The sequence below is a fragment of the Peromyscus eremicus genome, chromosome 7 (genome assembly GCF_949786415.1).
Source record: "Peromyscus eremicus chromosome 7, PerEre_H2_v1, whole genome shotgun sequence".
NCBI lineage: Eukaryota > Metazoa > Chordata > Mammalia > Rodentia > Cricetidae > Peromyscus > Peromyscus eremicus.
Window position 1 is genome coordinate 17,440,245 of NC_081422.1, and position 19,969 is coordinate 17,460,213.

The following is a 19,969-nucleotide window of genomic DNA, read 5'->3' on the forward strand; positions in this document are numbered from 1 at the left end:
CTGCAGTGTGCCCACAGGCACAGGGTGTGTTCATCCTCATGACAACACTCTGGACTGTGATTGGTTTGATTTTTCTACACAATTAAACTTTACATTTGCTCTGACTGACTTCAGAACTAGTCTGGCCTTTGGCCATCTTTGCCAGGGGGAGGGAAGCTTTCCCAGGTAACAGCTGCCTGGAATGCAGCCTAGAGCTGGGCTGCCTGGGGCAACCTGACCTGGTGCAGCGCAGCTTGCCCCACCTCCATCACACCCTCTGGTGACAGAGGAATGGGTACTGCTGGCTCTGGGAGAACTATGCATGGAGGAACAAGCCTGGCCTGGGCCCCTGACCTCCCAGTGCATCAGGGTTCAGAGTTAGGCCTCACAGCAGCCAATGCTGTATGCCTGGTTATCTTCTGTGTACAGGACAGAAAGTCTACCAGCTCAGTAGGGTGTGTCGTGAGAAGCCAGACCAATCTTTCCTGTGCACTGTTCCTTGGGTCAGTCACTCAGGAACACAGACAAGCCTGTGTCCCATTTGTCTACTCTTCCTGTCATGTACACTCCTCTGGGCACACACCTCTGACACAGCCCTGGTCAAGCTGGAGAAGTGTTCACTGTCCTGTGTGCTGGATGGAAGTTTGGCCTGAAAAGTATTCCCTTTCCTGGGGCAGCCACGGTGCTTGTTGGAATTGTGTTTCCACACTAGCCCCTCCTCCTCCCTTCATCCCTCTCCCTTCTCTTTTTTTATGCCCTATTCTGCCTGTGGCTTGGTGTGTGTGTTTGTGTGTGTGTTTGTGTTGCCCATGTGTGTGCAAAGGCTAGAGTGTGACCTGCAGTGATGTTCTTCCTCAGGTGCCATCCAGTTTAGTTTATTAAAAATTATTAATAATCATTGTGTTTGCACACTCATGTGGATGTGGGTAATCTATGCTGTGGTGTGCATGTGGAGGTCAGAGGACAGCTTTGTGATTTTATTTCTCTCCTATAATCTTTTCACCTACTGAGTGTCTGCCTCCCTAACAATGGGATTGCAAATGTATACTACCACACCTATTTTTTGTTGTTTTTTATGATTTATTTATTTTTATTTTACATGCCTGTATGTATGTCTATGTGAAGGTGTTTTCCCCCAGAAATGGAGTTACAGACAGTTGTGAGCTGCCATGTGGGTGCTGGGAATTGAACCAGGGTTCTCTGGAAGAGCAGCCGGCACTCATAGCTGCTGAACCGTCTCTCCATCCCCTGCCTTTTGTTTTTTTATCTTATGTGTATGAGTGTTTTGCCTGCATGTTTGTGTACCACATGTGTGCAGTGCCCATGGAGGCCACAAGAGGCTGTCAGATACCTGGGAACTGGGGATACATTGCCTCCAGTTATGAGCTTCAGTGTGGGTGCTAGGAATTAAAATCCAATCCTCAGGCTGGTGAGATGTCTCAGTGGTTGAGAGTACTGACTGCTTTTCCGGAGGTCCCAGGTTCAAGTGCCAGCACCACATGGCAGCTCACAACTATCTGTAATTCCAGTTTCAGGGGACCTGACACCCATGGCAACACCCCCCCCCCAAAAAAAAAGAGTGCTGCCTGAAAAAATAAATAAATGAATACCCAGTCCTCTGGAAGAACAGCCAGTGCTCTTAACTGCTGAGTTATCTCTCTAGCCCATGATTGTGTTTTAATGTGGGTTCTGGGTTTTGAACTCGGGTCTTTGTGCTTTCATGACAGACACTGCTCAAACTCACGAGATCCACCTTTGTTTGGAGCACTGTGACTAAAAGCGTGCACAACCACAGGTCAAAACCTACTTCTTAGCTGGGTGTGGTGGTGCACACCTTTAATCCAAACACTGGAAGGCAGAGGCAGGCTTATTTCTGTGAGTTAGAGGCCAGCCTGGTTACAGAACAAGTTCCAGGACAGCCAGGGCAATACAGAAAAACCCTGTTTTGAAACACAAACAGAAAACCCCCAAACAAAACAAAACAGCTACTTTAATTGGCCATTCATTTGTTCATTCATCTAGTAGGTATTAGCTTTTGTGTTCAGGACTTCCTTATACTGTATCTGTCTTTGTGCTTGTTTGCAAGTAGAGCTGTGTAGGATAAGGAAAGCAAAGGAAGTTCCCTGGTCTGGAGACGTGAGAAGAAAGCGATGCTTCACCTAGCAAGGACAGAAGAGCCTAGGGTGACCTCATAGTCCTCATATGCCCCAGGGCAGGCAGACTGGCTGCAGCCACTTCCCAGCTTCTCTGTGGACAGCAGCTCATCTGCCTTAGATTACAACAAGAGGATGATCTGGCTGAGCTCCTGGGTCAGCTCTCTCCATGACCGTGGGTGATCTGCACTGGTGACAGCCGTCATGACTACTTCTGTATTAAGCAGTGATGATGGCCACTCCCCCTCCATGACACAGCAGGGAAGGACTGATCCCTCTGTACCTGCTTCACAGATGCACTGTCAACAGCTTGTCTTCAGCACCACCCTCCAGGCCTGCCCAGCCTTCCCTGGGGTTCCATCAGTCTTCCTACCCTACTCTTAGATGAGGGAACCAAGACCCAGGGTTGCAGCTGAACAGTGGTCCTCCTTGATCAGAGCTTATTTTAGCCCTGTCCCAGCTGGGTGACTACACAGTGATCTAGCCACACAAGGTAGAGGAGAAACCTTTGGTGGCCAGTGGTTTGGAGGCCAAGTTATTGCAGGGACGGGAGGTGGGAGGACAGGGGTGTTTGTAATACAGTTTACACCCCATCCCTGTGCATCAGCCTGTCTACTCCCTCCCAGCACTCTGTGTTCTTGTTTTCTCACTGGCTGCCTCTCACCCCTGCAGGCTCTCAGCATGTGAAGCAAGACTCAGTCCTTGTGTTCACAGCTGGACCCTGCCCCTTTGCTTGGTGCACTGGCTGAGGCTAGGTGGGCTCAGGGTTTCATCTTAGTCTTGGGGAAAGGTTGGGGGCTTCTTCCCCCTCCCCCAAACCTCCTCTCACTGTGGAATGGCTCTTCTGGAAGGTAAAGGACCCTGTTGTACTTGGCAGTGTTAGGTGATTTAAGGAAAGACTTCATACTTGGCCCATGTGTGTGCTTCCCAACAAGTGCCCAAGATGCTCCTCTAGGGGTGGCAATAATAGCCTCCTGCTGGGCAGGTGAGGGTGTGGGGTGTTGTTGACCTTTGTCCCACCTACTTAGCTGCTTTTTAGTGTTACCCTATTGCCCCTCTTCCCACTCCTTATACAAATAGAAGGTTCCACTGGAGAAGAGCTTCCCTTTAGGTCTTGCGCACTCCTACCGGTCTCTCTAGCCTACAACTTAAGGCATCAAGGGATTTCTGCTTGCCCTGTTGCTTTCTAGACAAGGGGTCAGGAACAGTGACCTTCAAGCAATGGAAAGATCTTCAGCTATACTTAGGTATGGACAGAGCAGGCTTAGCATTTGGACCTGAGGCTTTGTGCTTCCACACACTGAGCTCCTGCTGGAGGGGGGACGGGGTAGAGGACAAACTAGCTGGGCAGTGGTGGCACACGCCTTTAATCCCAGCACTCGGGAGGCAGAGCCAGACATGGATCTCTATGAGTTCTTTCGAGGCCAGCCTGGTCTACAGAGCGAGATCCAGGACAGGCACCAAAAACTACACGGAGAAACCCTGTCTCGAAAAAAAAAAAAAAAAAAAAAAAAGGTGTGTGCCACCACTGCCTGGCCTCTATGTTTAATGTAGTGGCTTGTTCTGTTCTCTGATCTTCAGGCAAATTTTATTAGGGTGCACAATATATCACCACATTAACCAGTGAGCTAGTGCCTGGACCAGGCAGGGTTAAGTGAAGCAGAGGATGCTACGGAGGGCCTGTGAGTCCCATGTGTACTTACGACTTCTTACTGAAGACTCTGAGAAACCAGGAGGCCATGAATGTTATTTTCCTGTTTACTTGTTTTCAATGAGGTTTTCTTTTTTTTTGTTACTTTGTATGTATGCATGGGTGCACCTATCCTGGCACATTGTGTAGAGGTCAGAGGCCATTGTTTGGGAGTTGCTTCTGACCTTTTTTGTTTTTTCGAGACAGGGTTTCTCTGTGTAGCTTTATGCCTTTCCTGGAACTCACTCTGTAGCCCAGACTGGCCTCGAACTCACAGAGATCCGCCTGGCTCTGCCTCCCAAGTGCTGAGATTAAAGGCATGCGACACCGTAGCCCCGGCCCTCTTGTTAAAGCAGAGTATCATTGTTTCTGCCAATATAGACTGTACTCCTGCAGGTCAGCTGGCTTGTGAGCTTCTGGGTGATTCTCCTATTTCTGCCTGCTGTCTCCCTACAGGAGTGCTGGGATTACAGATGCTGGACATCTACCCCGCTTTTCGTCCACATGAAAAGTTCTAGGGATGGAACTCAGGCCTGCAGACTTTTGTAGCTACTGCTTTTACCCACTGAGTCATCTCCCCAGCCCACTTTGCCCAGCTAGGCAGAGAAAGGTTTTGGATACAGGGTCTCCTTCTGTAGTTCAGGCTGACCTGGAACTCACTGTGTATCCCATGTTGGCCTCAAACTCAGGGGTGATACTTAAGCTTTAACTTCCCAAATGCTAGGGACTAGGTGTGAGCCCCTACACATGGCATGTTTGTTTTGAGAAGGGTTTCACTATTGCTACCCCGGTTGATTTTGAACTCCTGAGGTCCAGTGACCTCTGCCTCCTGAGTGTGCACAGTGAGGAGGATGTTGAGCAGAGGAGAGCCCAGCAGTTGGGCTGAGGTGGTGCATGACTAGTAGGGTAGACCAAAACGTTACCAAGGCTTGGCATGACCCTGGGACTATCTGGTCAGGGGCTCCTGCAGGAGCTTCAGGGTCCTGTAGATCCTTCTGTCCTGGGAAGGCAGCAGGTCTAGGACAAGTGTTAGAGTCTGGGTTTTCTGCCAGGTGGGGAACAGTGTAGCTTGCATCCCCAGTCCATCCTCCTCCACCCAGTTCCCCTCCATGTCTCCTAGCTTAAGAATCTTCCTAGTGCTGCCCATGGCTGTGGGAGCCTCTAGGTTTTGGAGCTGTATGTCTAACTAGGCCTCATGTTGCCCCTCAGCTTGGCAGCCCTCCTTCTTCTACAGTAGTGGTTCTCAACTGGTGACTTGAGAGCCCTTTTGGCAAACCTCTGTCTCCAAACATATTTACATTATGATTCATAACAGTAGCAAAATACAGTTAAGAAGTAGCAACAAAATAATTTTATGGTTGGGGGTCACCATGACATGAGGAACTGTATAGGGCTGAAGCATTTAGGAAGGTTGGGAACCACTGCCCTACAGGTTCCCTGCACTCACTAAGAGTTTTTTCCCAGTCTCCCAGCCACAATGGCTTTGGTGCATCTCCTGACTTGCATAGTTTAGTGCCATGGGTCCCTCAAGTCTGGGATGGGAAGTGGATGTTCTCATTATCTATATCTGGTAAGCAGATGAGGACGTGAGTAGAAAGTGGGCTTAGCACTACACCTGTAATTCTAGACATGGCAGTCCTGTGAAGTAAACCTGGCTCTCTGCCTGGCTTGTCAATAAAGTTGTATTGACACAGCCGTAGTTATTTGTTTACTTATTGAAGTCTGCTGCAGACCGAATTGAGTCATTATGATACAGATCGTCCTTACAGAAAGATTTCTTTTTTTCTTTTTTAATAATAGTGCTGGAGACGAGGCCCAGGACTGAACATATGCTCAACAAGAGTTTTACCATTGAGTTGAATAGATGTAATATTTACTGTTTGGCTCTTCTTTTTTTTTTTTTTTTTTTTTTCTTTTTCTTTTTTTTGGGGGGGGCGGTTTCTCAAGTCAGGGTTTCTCTGTGTAGCTTTGCGCCTTTCCTGGAACTCGCTCTTTAGTCCAGGCTGGCCTCAAACTCACAGAGATCCGCCTGCCTCCTCCTCCCGAGTGCTGGGATTAAAAGCGTGCACCACCACCCCCTGGCTAAAGGATGTGTATCCCAGGCTGGCCTCGAACTCCAGATCCACCTGCCTCTGCCTCTTTCAGCAAATCCTTCCGGCCTGTGCCACCAGAACCAGCTGTTTGGCTCTTCTTTAGAAAAATGTGGCCACTTCAGGATGCTGTCAAGTCCTAGCACCTTGGCCAGGAGCAATAACTGAAGACAGTCACGAGAGCCTATCTCTCTGTGTAACCTTGAGTAAGATCGTTACTGTCTGAGCAAGCTGGTGACATAAGAAATGAGGGGCCTTTGTAAAGTGTTAGGTGGCTGTCTCATGGCAGAAATTGGGGGATAGATGAGGGACTTTTTTTGTAGGGAGCAACATGGGCTGTCTTGAAGGTCTTCCTATCATGGGAAATCTTATCTGTTTGTGTCCCACTTGCCCTGTACAGCTGTTCCTTGTCACCCTAGACTCTCATTCCTTGGCCACAGAACTTGAAATGATCAGGCTCTGATGGCCAGGACCAGGGTCCTCAGCCCTGTTTTAACCTATTCTTTATGCTCTATTTGAGACCCATTTGAGAATCCACCCAGACAAGGACTGTTCCCACCCATAACCTGCCATTCCTGTTTTCCCTTAGGGACTCTAGAGAAAGAAATGATAACTCTGGCCTGAGCTTGACTGGTGTGAACCAACATATCCAGCTCAACCCTCCCCTGTGTATGTGTGTGTCAGTCAGTGCGTGTGTTGTATGTGCATGTGTTACTGTTGGTGTGTATACATAGGCACATACTTGCATGGAGATCAGAGGAGGACATCGAGTGTCCTGCTCTGTCGCCCTACTTTATTTTTATTCCCTTGATACTGATGAACCTGGCCAGCTGGGGTTCTAGGCATGCATGTGGCCTCTGCCAAAGGAACATTTTGTTTGCTTTTGGTTTATTTTTGTAGAGATGGAACCCAGGATTTTGCATGTGCCATGCAAATTCTTCAGAGCCAAGCTTGTACTCCAGGCCACCTAAATCGGGGGTGGGGGTGGGGTGGGAGGGACGAGACGGGACGGGGGATGGCTGTGGTGCAGCTGGTTTGTTAGCTTGCATGGGTATATCAGAAAGGTTCCTGGTGCCTCCTGTGTTCAGAGGATAGGCCTGGCTGTGATACTCAGAGAATGCTGACTCCTTCATCTGTGCTTTCAGATCTCTCAGCCAGGGTAGCCCTGGCCACAGCTCTTCTTGGTGCCAGGTTGTAGAGGAGCACTCAGGGCAGCTGGATAAACAAGCACTCTGGGGTCTTATCATCATACAGACCCACCCGGAAGATCATCTTTATCTTGTGTCCCAGGAGGGGTGTGGTCCTAGGCACCTTGCCTTAGGTCCCTGTGTCTAGGGCAGTGGACAACCAACACACTTGCCTTAAGTCAGGCTCTGCCCCTAGAGCCTTGCTCTTCCCTAGGCTAGACAGAAGGACAGGGGAGCCAGGGTCCCTGTGAGTACTGTAAGCCCCCTTGCACCCTACTGTCATGTAGGGATCAGTCTTCTTTCTCTATTGAAGTGACAGTCCCATAAACTAACACAAAGCATTTTAAAGTACAATGCAGTGGCATTGAGCTTATTCGGTGTTATATAACTGTGACCTTTAGCTATCTCCAAAACCCTGTCATCACCTCAAAGGAAACCCCACACCAGGAAGCTCTTGCTCCCCCACTGCCTTCTCAGAGCCCCTGGCAACTGAAAGTCTGTCCCAGCCACCTCGGTTTACCCTTCCTGCTGTTCCGTTGAATGCAATATTTATTGCACGACATTTGTGGCTGCCCCCTTCTGACAGTAGTTTCTGGTAGTGTTCCAGGCTGTAGCTGGTCTTGACTTTGTTTCTCTCTATGCTTAAATAATACCATTATCTGATTCTGTTTATCTGTTGATCAGTTGATGGAATTTGAGTTGTGTCTAGTTTGGACTATTGGGAATAAATAGTCCTCTGTCTCTGTCTCTCCCCATCTCTCTTTCTCTGTATGTGTGTGTGTTTCCTTCTCACTTCTGATCTTCCTGCCTCAACTTCTGAAGGCTTTTTACAGCTTTGCAGCACTCCTACTGCTTGATGTACTTTATGCTGTGCTGGGGATAGAGTCTAGGGTTTCCTGCATTCTAGGCAAGCACTCTACCAACTAGCCCTGACCCCAGCATGTTCTTTTCTTTCTTTCTTTGAGCTCTTACTGTGTTGTCCAGGTTGGCCCTTGAACTCCTGGGCTAAGATTCAGCAAGCCTCTTGGCCTCAGCCTCATGACCAACTGGGCTATGGCTGCAGTCCCTAAAGCTGACTATTTGCAAACAAGCATTTGTTTGAAGCTCTGCCTGCTGTTCTTTGCGGGGATATACCTGGAAGAGAGTTGCTGTGTCAGGCAGTCACATCCCCTCTAGAGATGTTTGCTGGCCTTCATTCTTCCACATCTCTCCAGTCACTTGCTTCATGTCACTGTTTAAATTGTAGACATTATGAGAAGTGACATCTCATAGACAGGGTTGGAGTTGTTTATTTTCATTTTTGTTTTGTTGTGGTTTTTTTATTGCTATGATAGACTCCAGGGCCTTGTACTTTTGAGGTAAGTGCTCTGCCCATTTTTTTTTTTTTTTAAGGTCAGGGTCTCAATGTGTAGCTCAGGATGGCCTGGAATTCAAGAGTCTCCTAATTTCAGGTTCAAGAGTTCTGAGGGACAAGCATGCTCCTGGGTCACTTTGTTTTGTTTTTGAGATAGGATCTTGTTATGTTGCCCAGGCTGGTCCCAAATTCCTAGTCCGAGTAGGGATGCTTCAGCCTCCCCACGAATTTATAATTTTAAATTTTTCAAAAATTACAATTTATGGACTGGAGAGATGGCTCAGTGGTTAAGAACACTGACTGCTCTTTAGAGGACCTGGGTTCAATTCCCAGCACCCACATGGAAGCTCACAACTGTCTGTAATCCAGTTCCAGGTGATCTGACTCCCATGGCAAAACACCAGTGCACATAAAATCAAATAAAAATTGCAGTTTATAGTTCTCATGCTCTTAGTTTAATAGCTAGGAATCCATTGCCAAATCAAAGTCACAGATTTATCCCTGTGTTTCTTTCAAAGAGCCATATAGGTGTTTTTTGTTTGTTTGTTTTTGTTTTGTTTTGTTTTAGGTATGAGTGCTCTGTTGGTATCATATCTCACTATATAGATGGTTGTGAGCCACCATGTGATTGCTGAGAATTGAACTTAAGACCTCTGGAAGAGCAGCCAGTGCTCTTAACCACTAAGCCACCTCTCCATCCCCACCCTGTAGGTTTTTTAATTACATTTAAAAATTTTATTTGTGTGTGTGCATACATGTAGACATCAGAAAACGACTACTTTTGGAAGTCAGTTATTTCCTTCCACCATATGGATCCCTGGGATTGAACTCAGGAGATCAGGCTTGGCAGCAAGTGCCATTACCCTGAGTCATGACACTCTGACCAACCCAAGAGTCTTCTAGTATGAACTCTCGTTTGGGCCAGTTTCACTTGAGTTACCTCTTGTTATAGTATGAAGTCAGAATTTAGTTGCATGGTTTTCCAAGTGACTGTCCAGATGTTCCAGTGTTCCTTATTGGAGATGCTTGTCTCTCCATTGGCACCCTTGTAGGAAGTCACTTGACCATTAATGGCAGAATTTATTTCTGTGTTCTACAGGTCTGTCTTGTTCTTTTCAAAGACTCTATTTTGATTACTGAAGCTTTATGTGACTGTTTTGAATCAGAGACTCCTCCGACTAATTGTTCTTTTTCACTCTATTTTGGCTACTCAGGGTGCTTGGAAACATGTCTTCAGCAACATTTACACCAGCCCTTTTTTTTTTTTTTTTTTTTTTTCTGTTTTGCTACTTATTTGGCAAGCCATGTGCGAGCAGCAACATTGGTCCAGTGAACTTACTCACTGCTGCATTTGTGTTCTAGGAATAAGGATGTTCTGGAGCTGTGACTATAGCTCAGTTGGTAGATCACTCCCTAAACAACACACAGGGCCCTGGGTTCTAATCCAGCACTACATAAACCAGGCACACGGTACATACCTGTAACCCCAGCACTTGGTGCAGTGAAAGTGGGAGTTCAAGATCATACTAAGCTGCACAGAGTTACAGGTTAGCCTGAGCTACTTGAGATCCATGGAGCCAGTGTCTCATTTCACACCGTCCATCTAGTGTAATGGATCCAGGCCTGGGTCCATTGGATACTTACTAGCTGCCTCTCCTGTATCTCCTTCACTCTAGAATAGTTCTCAGTGGTTTCTCTCACCTAATGTTGACCATTTGAGGAGACCTCAAAGGTTGTCTTGCAAGCTGGTCCACTCCGTGTATCTGCTGGTGTCTGCTGTCCCTTTATGAGTTAAGATCAAAAGTACTTCCTGGGGGCATTGCAGATGGTTCAATGGGGAGAAGGCGCTATTGCCTAAGCCTGGCAACCTGAGTTTGATTCCCAGAGGCTTTGGTATACCATACAAATAAGAACCAACTTCTGAAGGCATGTCCTCTAACTTCATGCTTGCACACACACACACACACACACACACACTCACCATATCAATAATAAAATGTAAAAATTTTAAAGCAAGAATAGTACTACACAGGTGCCGTGGGATAGCAGCACAGTCAGACATATATCCTTTTCCCGGGGATATTGGTTTCATCCTTCAGTGTACTGGACTCTTGTTGAACAAATAACTAGAAAATATGGTTGTGATGGGCATGTCGTGCTTCCTGGCTTCTGGGCTATGTAATTGAGCATACACAGTAGCTCACTGGGTCCCTGCCCCACCAGCCTGGATAAACCACATGGCTTGTTGTATCCTTCTGAGGAGCTGTAGGTGGCACAGAAGCATAGGTTGCACGTGGCTCCCACTGCCAAGGACACAGTCATTGCCCCTGAGAGCAAAGGACCATCCTAAAGGGTCATTGGTACTTCCATTCTGACAGCTATAAAGTCCAGTGACAACCCTTGTAACTCAGAAGGACCTGAACAAATGCCCCTTTGGCAGAGCCAAGACGCCAAAGCCCCAACCCCTTCATTATCCTTGAGTTGTCTGTGTCTTCCTAAGACTATCTCTGCCCCTCCTTAAGGATGGCTCTGCCTAGGTTCTCCCCACCTGTCAGTTCATACGGGGACAGGAGGTCTCTGGAAGCGCAGGCCTTCCCCTGGGAGTATGCTTGTCTTCCCCTGTGAGACACTGATCTCCTGGGGACCCTGGTAATATCCCTGCAGTGCAGTCGTCCCTTATCTCTTTTTCACTGAGACAGAGGAAGAGCCCTTCAAAGTGTTTATGAGGCACCCCAAAAGGATGGGGAGGGCGGGGACACAGTAAAGCAAGGTAGTCACCAGGGCCCCTTTGCTCATGCCAGCATCCGTCTCTCTCTTGCAGATGAAGATGTGTGTGTGTTCAAGTGCTCAGTGTCCCGAGAGACAGAGTGCAGCCGTGTGGGCAGGCAGTCCTTCATCATCACACTGGGCTGCAACAGTGTCCTCATCCAGTTCGCCACACCCCACGGTATGTGTTTGATTCCATGGTGGAGCCTGGGAGATGGGGAGATGGTCAGTTAGTAGAAGTGTTTGCCACACAAGCGTAAGGACCTGAGCTCTGTCAGTCCTTAGCACCACGTGAAAAGTCAGCCTTGGCAGCATGAGCTTGTAATCTCAGATGGAGAGAGAGAGAGAGAGAGAGAGAGAGAGAGAGAGAGAGAGAGAGAGAGGAGAGAGAGAGACAAGTATATCCCTGCAGCTCACACTGGCCAGCCAGCCTTACCTCATCAGAGTTCCGGGCTAGAGACTGCCTCAGAAAAAAAGGTGGATGATTCCTAAGGAAGGATACCCAAACCCGACCACTTGCCTCCACATACACAGGCACCACCACCACATGCACACATACTGTGCACTTGCATATGCTGAATGCCTTGGCATACACTTGTAGCTCTTGTAGTTCCAGCTGCTGAGGAGGCAGAAGGAAGGATTCCTGCTTAAAGACAGAGTATAAGTTATAGTCGTCGCCAGGTATGGGGTATGGTGGCACATGCTCATTGTCTCAGCTTCCTAGAAGGCTAGAACATGAGGGTCACTTGAGCACAAGAGTTTGAAACTAGCCTGAGCAGCCAGCATAGCAAGATCCTTGCTTCAAAAAAAGAAGAAGGAAAAAAACCAGCCCCATGAGGAGATATGTCCTCAGTAGGAATGTAGTCTTGGTGTTAAACAGATGCCCTGACCTGGCACCTCAGTGGCTGCTGTGGATGCTCTGGGTCTCAATTCTTTGTCCTTTCCTCCAAAGGGGCCATCCTGACTCTCTTGTCATACCTAAGCCTCTCAGAGAGCTAGTTGGATTAGGCCTGAGGCCAGCTTTCTCCGCTGTGGCTAGGATCCCAGGGGAGGGGTGAGATGAGGCCTAGAGGTGGGCAGAACCTTCGCTTTCATTAAAGAAGCTCCGGGGCATACTTACCTGGCAGGGGAGATACCATGATCACGAAGGTGGTTTTCCCAGGGCGAGGCTTATCCATTGCACTCCGGATGTGCTGACCCCTGCGATTTCCCCAAATGCGGGAAACTCGACTGCATAATTTGTGGTAGTGGGGGACTGCGTTCGCGCTCTCCCCTGTTAAATAAATTAAAAAAAAAAAAAAGAAGCTCCAGGGCTCTGAGCAGGCCTGCTGTTAGACATGTTAGGGACACTGAGGTTGTTGAGGAGGGCTTGTGGAAGCCAGGCGAACAAAGCAGGGACCTTGGGGTTTTTGAAGCAGTAGCCAGGCCTGTGACTGTCCTGTGACAGGACTTGGTCAGTGGAGTGCCTGGTGAGTCTGGTGACTGGTACAGGGGAGAGGGGGCTGCTGGTTTCCCAGAGCCCTGCACTGTCTCCCCAAGAGGTTACCTGTGCCACTAGTGGAGCTGTTCCTTGTCACCTGCACAAGCATCCTCGGGCCTCCTTTCCTTCCCTCCTCTCCCCTCCCGTCTCCTTCCCTTCTTGGTGATCCTAACGCAGAGGGAAAAGGAGAGGCAGGAGTATCAGTGCAAGGCCTGCCTCTTCTATGTTGCAAGTCTGAGAAGGAGCCTGGGCCACAGGAGACACTGTCCCCCCAAAATTGAAAAGATTTGTTTTAAATTTGAGGGACTAAGATGTAGCTCAGTGGGTGAGCCCTTGTATGACATGCTTGAAGTCCCACACTATCTACAGTCCCAGCACTCAGGAGGTGGAGGCAGGAGGACCAGGAGTTCAAGGCCAGCCTGGGCTACTTGTCTGTTGTTTAAAAAAAAAAAAACTTTTTGTTGACACAGAGTCTTTACACATGTGGCCTGAGCTGAATAACCACTCCTAGTTCTACATACACAGGCAGCATAGCTCATGGAAGGGCTGAACATCTCGGAATGTGTTCCTGTGGAGGGGGTCTGCTGAACCCAGATTTGTTGTTGAGTCGTTTAATTTTCGTGCATGTGTAGGTGTGTGTGAGCGTAGGTGTGCTTGTGCTGGCATACACGTGGAGGTGTGTGTGAGCGTAGGTGTGCTTGTGCTGGCATACATGTGTAGGTGTGTGTGAGCGTAGGTGTGCTTGTGCTGGCATACATGTGTAGGTGTGTGTGAGCGTAGGTGTGCTTGTGCTGGCATACATGTGTAGGTGTGTGTGAGCGTAGGTGTGCTTGTGCTGGCATACATGTGGGGGTGAGAAGAGCTCCGTATATGTCGGTCACCACCTTTTAGCTTGTTTGAGATGTAATCTTTCAGTGTTCACCACTGAGCACCCCAAGCTAGCTGACCCACAAGTTTCTGGGGACTTTTTAATCTCTACATTTAGAGTGAGAGACAATAATGCTACCACATCAGGTAATTTTATGTGGCTTTTGGGGATCTGAACTCAGGTCTTGACGCTTACATGGCAAGCACTTTATCCACTGAACAGTCTTCCCAGTCCCCAAATTCATCCTTAAAAAAGAAGTGTTAGGGACTGGAGAGATGGTTTAGCAACTGAAGATCTGCTGCACAGTCTGATGACCTGAGTTCAGTCCCTAGAAACCACACAAAGATCGGAAGGAGAGAACCCACTCCACAGAGTCCCTCTGACCTCCACATTCATGCCATGGCATATGCTTCCAACACATAATATACATAGTAAGAAGAAGTAAAAATTTTGGTTTTGGGGTTTTGTTGTGGTTGATTTTTGGAGACATGGTTTCTCTGTGTAACTATGGCTGTCCTGGAACTTGCTATGTAGACCAGGCTGGCCTCTAACTCACAGATATCTGCCTCCTGAGTGCTGAGATTAAAGGGGTGCGCTACCACCCAGCTAAAGACATGTTGGAAATACTACCACCAGAATTACCATCCACATTAGATTATTAGTCTGGAGACGGGCAGGGGAGATGGCTCGGCAGGTAAGAGTACTGGCTCTATTCCCCACTCAGCAGCAGCTCAGAACTGTCTGCAGCTCCCGTGTGAGGAGATCTGAAACCTCCTTCTAGCTTCTGTGTGCACTAGGCATGCAAGTGGTGCAAATACATAGATGCAGGCAAATCACCCATACACATAAAATGAATTGCTAGAGAGGGATGTTTGGAGAGATGGCTCAGTGGTTAAGAGCTCTTCCTGAGGACCCAAGTTCAATTCCCATTGCCCACATAGCAATTCACAAATGTCTGATATTCCAGTCCCAGGGGATCCAAAACCCTCTCAGGGACTCCTCAGGTATACAGACATACATACAGGCAAAATACCCATAGGTATAAAAATAAATAAATAAATAACAAATCCTAGAGGTGATGTGCCCTGGGGTTAGTTCAGGCTCAGGGAGTTGTAGTTGGATTTTTCATTGGGTCACCAGCTCACAAATAGTGACATGGAGACTTATTATTAATTATGAAAGCTCGGCCTTAGCTTAGGCTTGTCCCACTGGCTCTTAAAACTTAAATTAACCCATTTATTTTAATCTACGTTCTGTCATGTGGCTTGTTAACCTCATCTCTCTGTACTGCCTGTGCTGCTTCCTCCGAGTCTGGCTGGCAACTCCACCTTCTTCTTCCCAGAGTTCTCTTTCTACCTGGAAGTCCTACCACCTGCCTAGCTATTGGCCATTCAGCTTTTTTTTTTATTTATTTACTTATTTGTTTGTTTGTTTGTTTGTTTGTTTTAGTTTTTCAAGACAGGATTTCTTTGTGTAGTCTTGGCTGTCCTGGAACTAGCTTCATAAACCCCTCTAACTCACAGAGATCTTTCTGCCTCTGCCTCCTGAGTGCTGGGATTGAAAGCGTGTACTACCACTGCCCAGCCTCCTGGCTGGCTTTTAATTATTAGTTAATTTGCATGTATCTGTGTATATGTGTGTGTGTAAATGTATGTGTTTGTGTGGATAGGAGTACATGCGTTAAGGTGCATGTGCATGTATGTGCATAGGAGTATGGAGGCCAGAAGCTCTTCACCTCATTTACTGAGAAAGAGCCTCTCACTTGAACCCAGAGCTCATCAGCTGTGCTGGGGAGGCTAACCAGTGTGCTCCAAGGATCCCATCTTCATCCCCTCATCACTGGGACTAGGAATCTGGACTCCAGTCCTGACACTTCTCTAGCAGGGATTTTATCCATTGAGCCAGTTCTCCAGCACTATTTTTTTTTTTTTTTAAGTCTGTAATTGGTGGCCATTTTTCTAGGTTCTTCAATAAGTTTTTTCTTAATGTATTTTTATTCTTTGAGAATTTCACACATTCATACAATGTATTTTTACATATTCACCCCTAATTCCTCCCTGATTCAAGCCCCATCCTGTCTCCTCTTCTTTTTATTTTTTCTTTAATATGTATAATCCACCCAGTCCAATTTGTGCTGTCCATATACTTGCTGGGGGAGGCCATCCGCCAGCACGTGGTCTACCTACCAGGGATCCCACACACACCCTTAGAGAAAACAAACTCTCCCTCCCCAGCAGCGATCAGTTGTTTATAGTTCCTCAACTAGGGGTGAGCAGCTGATCCCCACCTTCTGAGTGACTTCTGTGTGAATCAGTTCAAAGAACTTCACAGCACTGTGTCCCAGGGAAGGGTGCTGACACCCTCTCCACATGCTTTTCTGGGTCCACAGGACTCGCCTGCTCTCTTCAACATTGAGGTGTTGTCCTTGTGTCCAGTGCCATCCCCAGAGGCTCCTGTGAGGTGCTTCCCACACTTGCAGGCTGTTGTCTGGGAGGAATGCCCAGGCCTGTCCTCACCACGTGCACCCGCAGTCATGCCCTCATGTCGGTCAGAGCGGCAGTCTTGGCTCTTCTCCTTTCCTTCTCAATTGGAACATTGTATTGGGGAAAAGGAAGTCACCAGTTCCCATGTGTCCAAGTAGACAAGTTGGGAAAGGCAGACAGGAAGAGCAAATGCCCAGGCCCTCAGACTCTCCCAGAGGGCCATAGCACTGGCCTCCCATTGATCTGGCTCCCCTTTCCAGATTTCTGTTCTTTCTACAACATCCTGAAAACCTGCCGGGGTCACACACTGGAGCGCTCTGTGTTTAGCGAGCGGACAGAGGAGTCCTCAGCTGTGCAGTATTTCCAGGTGAGTCAGCACCTATCCTGGGCCAGACAGCCACCCTGCTGTTACCCTCCCTGCCTTCCCACAGGAGGTCACGCGGCACAGAGTAGGCCCACATGGGTGCTCATCCTGGCTCTGTCCCTTCCTAGCTGCGTAGCCTCACCAGGTGTTCACCACTTGCTGCTAGGCCTCAGTTTCCTCATCTGTGATGCCCAAGTCCCCAGGTGTTTAGAGTAGTGACTGAACTCTAGCAATGTCCTAAACCCTTGGTGAGTGTAAGGCACTGTGTCAGCAATCTTCCATGCCAGCAGCACTTGGACTTTCCCAACAACTGTTATTGTCCCCATTTACAGATGAGAAAACTGAGGCTCAGAGAGGTTAAGTGACTTTGCTCCAAGTCACACAGCTCTTATGCAACAGAGCCACGATGAGAAAGCAGGTCTGCTTGATGCCCAAGCCTGTGGCCCTGCCAGGTGCCACGCTGCCTCCTGATCGCCTGTTGTCTTACAGAGAGACACCGCACATCACCTGCCTGGCGCTCTGAGCTCTAGGGTTTTGTTCCATCCATTCCTCTTCTTTTTTGGGACCCTAAGATGGGACAGTTGGCCCCTAGATGTTAGAACCCAATCCATGACAAATTTTGTGATTTCTTGGGTGACTTCCTGGTCCAGGTGGCATCTGTGTCCGTCAGCCATGACAACAGTGGAAGAGTCCCTCTTGGGGACTGCTCCTCAGACCCCTGCTCCCACTTCTGGAGCAGTTGGCTCTTGTCAGTTGGGTTCAGGCTGGAGGAGGGTACATGACCTCCCAAGGGAGGTTTATGCTGTCAGGCCCTCCCTCCGTCTTAGGGCAGCCATGGCTGTGGCAGTCTGTTATGCCATGTGCCATGTGCCCTTGGTGTGTCTCTGTTCCAGTTTTATGGCTACCTGTCCCAGCAGCAGAACATGATGCAGGACTATGTGCGGACAGGCACCTACCAGCGTGCGATCCTGCAGAACCACACTGACTTCAAGGACAAGGTGAGCCAGCCGTCAGGACAGAAGGCATCCTCAACAGAGGCTGCTGGTCCCCGAGAGGCTGGGCCAGGGGCCTCCCTTGCCTCCTCTAGGTCTGCTGCCTCCTTTCTTTCTATCTGTTGTTCTGAGTCAGCCCTCCATTTTCTTTTAGTTAAGATTATGTTCATTCTTCGATTTCCTATAGAGAACACCTTGCCTCTTCTAACATACATGTCTTTGGTCGTACTGTTTTCTGCATCAGCTGTATTGGGTGGGGGCATAGTGAACAGACATTAAGTTTTACATGGAACCTAGCTCCAATGCCAGCACTCAGGAAATGTTGTCAGGAGGGCACCAACTGTGGAATCGAGAATACTTACCTAGCATGAGGAAGACTCACTTCCATTCTAGTGTTCTAGAGAAACGAAACAGAGTTGATGTTCGGATGTGTGGGTTATAAAACAGTGAGTAAGCTGGGTGTGGCAGCATGCACTTTTGATCTTGGCAGAGGCAGGCATATCTCTCAACTGGAAATCATCCAGACCTGTACAGTGAGTCCCTTTCTCAAGAAAAGGCGGGGGGGGGGGGGGGGGGGGCTGAGAATAATGAAGGCACACCTCTTTCCTAGTCACACAGATGACTTCTGTGGGGAGTAATTGAGCTCTGACCCCAGCTGAACCTTCTCTCATCCATTTCAGTTCTAATTTCATCTACCAGGAACAAGGGCAGAACCCACAGGCTGGAGACTCCAATGATACAGAGCCTCACCCCTCAACTTTAAATACCAAGGTCCAGCCCCAACTGCCTTTCCCAGGTCTTTTGACAGATGGCTCTGAGTTGGGGTGCCCACAACAGCTGTTTACCCAAGCAGCTCATAGAGCTCAGAGAAGCATGGTTGCCAGCTTATCAGAGGATTCCAAGGATGGATGAAGATACTGGGAACAGTACTAGACAGGGAGGCCTCACTGCTTTCTGGAGCTTCTGGCTCCCTCTCATCCCCACAGACTGAACTCAGAACCCAGGCTTTTCTGGCACTATTACTGATGGTGTGCTAATTGGCTTGGTGAGAAAATCCAGCAAGACCTGTCCACGTGTTCTTGGCCTTTTTAGCTAGCATCCCTCCTCCAAGCACAGGGTAGGTAGGATAGGACCCTTTTGAAGTGTCTTTGCTTGTGTGTAAGTGTTGTAAGACAATACCTACTGTGTTGTCCAAGCTACATTTAGGCTCAATCTTCCTACCTTAGCCCCTGGCGGCCTGCCTCACCATGCCTGGACACCCCTCCCCCACAACACCATCACCCCACTCCCTATACTTTTGCTGTTGTTCAGTCCAGGTTGGTGATGCATACCTAGAGTCCCAACACTTGAGAGGCTGGAGCAGCAGAGGTCAGGAGGACAGGGCCATTCTGGTCTTCCTAGTATTGTGTAAGGTAGCCAACACTTTATGATCTAGGCTTTCCATTGGATGATTTGGCCCAGCTGTGGGGTTAGATAGGCATTCTGAGCATGTGTCCGGCCAGCCAGGCAAGGCTGAGATATTTGGTAGGTCAGGCATATTGAATACAGTTTTGCCTTATATATGATCTTATTGTGAAGGAAGGCACATCTCCGTGGTCTTTTTTTTTTTTTTTTTTCTTTTTTTTTTTCTTTCTTTCTCCCTTCTCTATCTTTATGTTGGAGAGGAGTGACTTGAGACAGACAAGGTTGTCTGAGGTATCACAGGCTTGCCTTGAACTCACTATTTTCACTTGTCAAGTGTTTGAATTACATCCTCAAGTCTTGTGCTAGCTCTGTCTCAGCTTCTCAGCAGGTGGGTGGGCGAGGAAGGTGAGTTTCTGGCACCAGGACATTTCCTCCAACACCTCTCTGGTTTTCACCTCTCTGTTCTTCCCAGATCAGCAGTGTTTTAGTCTTCAGATAGGGTCTCACTATGTGGTCTAGGCTGGCCTTGAATTTGTGGTCCTCCTTCCCCAATCTTGTCATTGCTGGGATTTATAGGCATTTGCCACTGTGCAAGATTGCTTTTTGTTTTATTTTATTATATGTGAGCATTTGTTGTGTATCACATGCATGCAGGGCCTGGGGAGGCCAGAAGAGGGCATCAGATCTCCTGGAACTGCAATGTGGGTGCCAGGAATTGAACCTGGGTCCTCTGGAAGAGTAACCATCTCTCCAGCCCCCTGAAATCAATTCTTTTGTTGACACATAGTAGTTCTGCTATTGTTTATGTTGTTTGTGATGGGCATAGTGTGTGGTGGTTGGCACATCTGTAGCCTCATACACATATCATTTTTTCAGATTGTTCTCGATGTGGGCTGTGGCTCTGGGATCCTGTCATTTTTTGCTGCTCAAGCAGGAGCCAGGAAAATTTACGCAGTGGAGGCCAGCACCATGGCTCAGCATGCTGAGGTCAGTGTCCTCCTGAGGCCTAAGCCCTTCCCTTCTCATGTCCTTCATCTCTGTACCCACCGAGAGCCCCCAGGGGACCTGGAGACCTCACTGCTGTTCTTTGTCTCTGGAACCATGTGGTTACAGGCAGGAGAGGGGAAGCCCACTGGCCTGTGGTAGCAAAGCCACAGTG

General features: G+C 48.3%; 1 protein-coding gene and 1 non-coding gene across 4 annotated transcripts in view; both read left to right on the plus strand.

Moving 5' to 3' along the window:
- The window catches only part of Carm1 (coactivator associated arginine methyltransferase 1), a 48,805-nt gene that overhangs the window by 16,412 nt on the left and 12,424 nt on the right, over positions 1-19,969 (plus strand). For all 3 annotated transcript variants that reach the window (XM_059267458.1, XM_059267459.1, XM_059267460.1), the window contains exons 2-5: positions 11,275-11,400; positions 16,311-16,417; positions 17,308-17,412; positions 19,687-19,797. In XM_059267458.1, coding sequence (XP_059123441.1) covers positions 11,275-11,400; positions 16,311-16,417; positions 17,308-17,412; positions 19,687-19,797 — 449 coding nt within the window. The remainder of the gene's footprint in view (positions 1-11,274; positions 11,401-16,310; positions 16,418-17,307; positions 17,413-19,686; positions 19,798-19,969) is intronic.
- LOC131915766 (U1 spliceosomal RNA) lies at positions 12,332-12,495 on the plus strand. Its single transcript, XR_009380420.1, has one exon. It is a non-coding gene; the product is annotated as a U1 spliceosomal RNA (small nuclear RNA).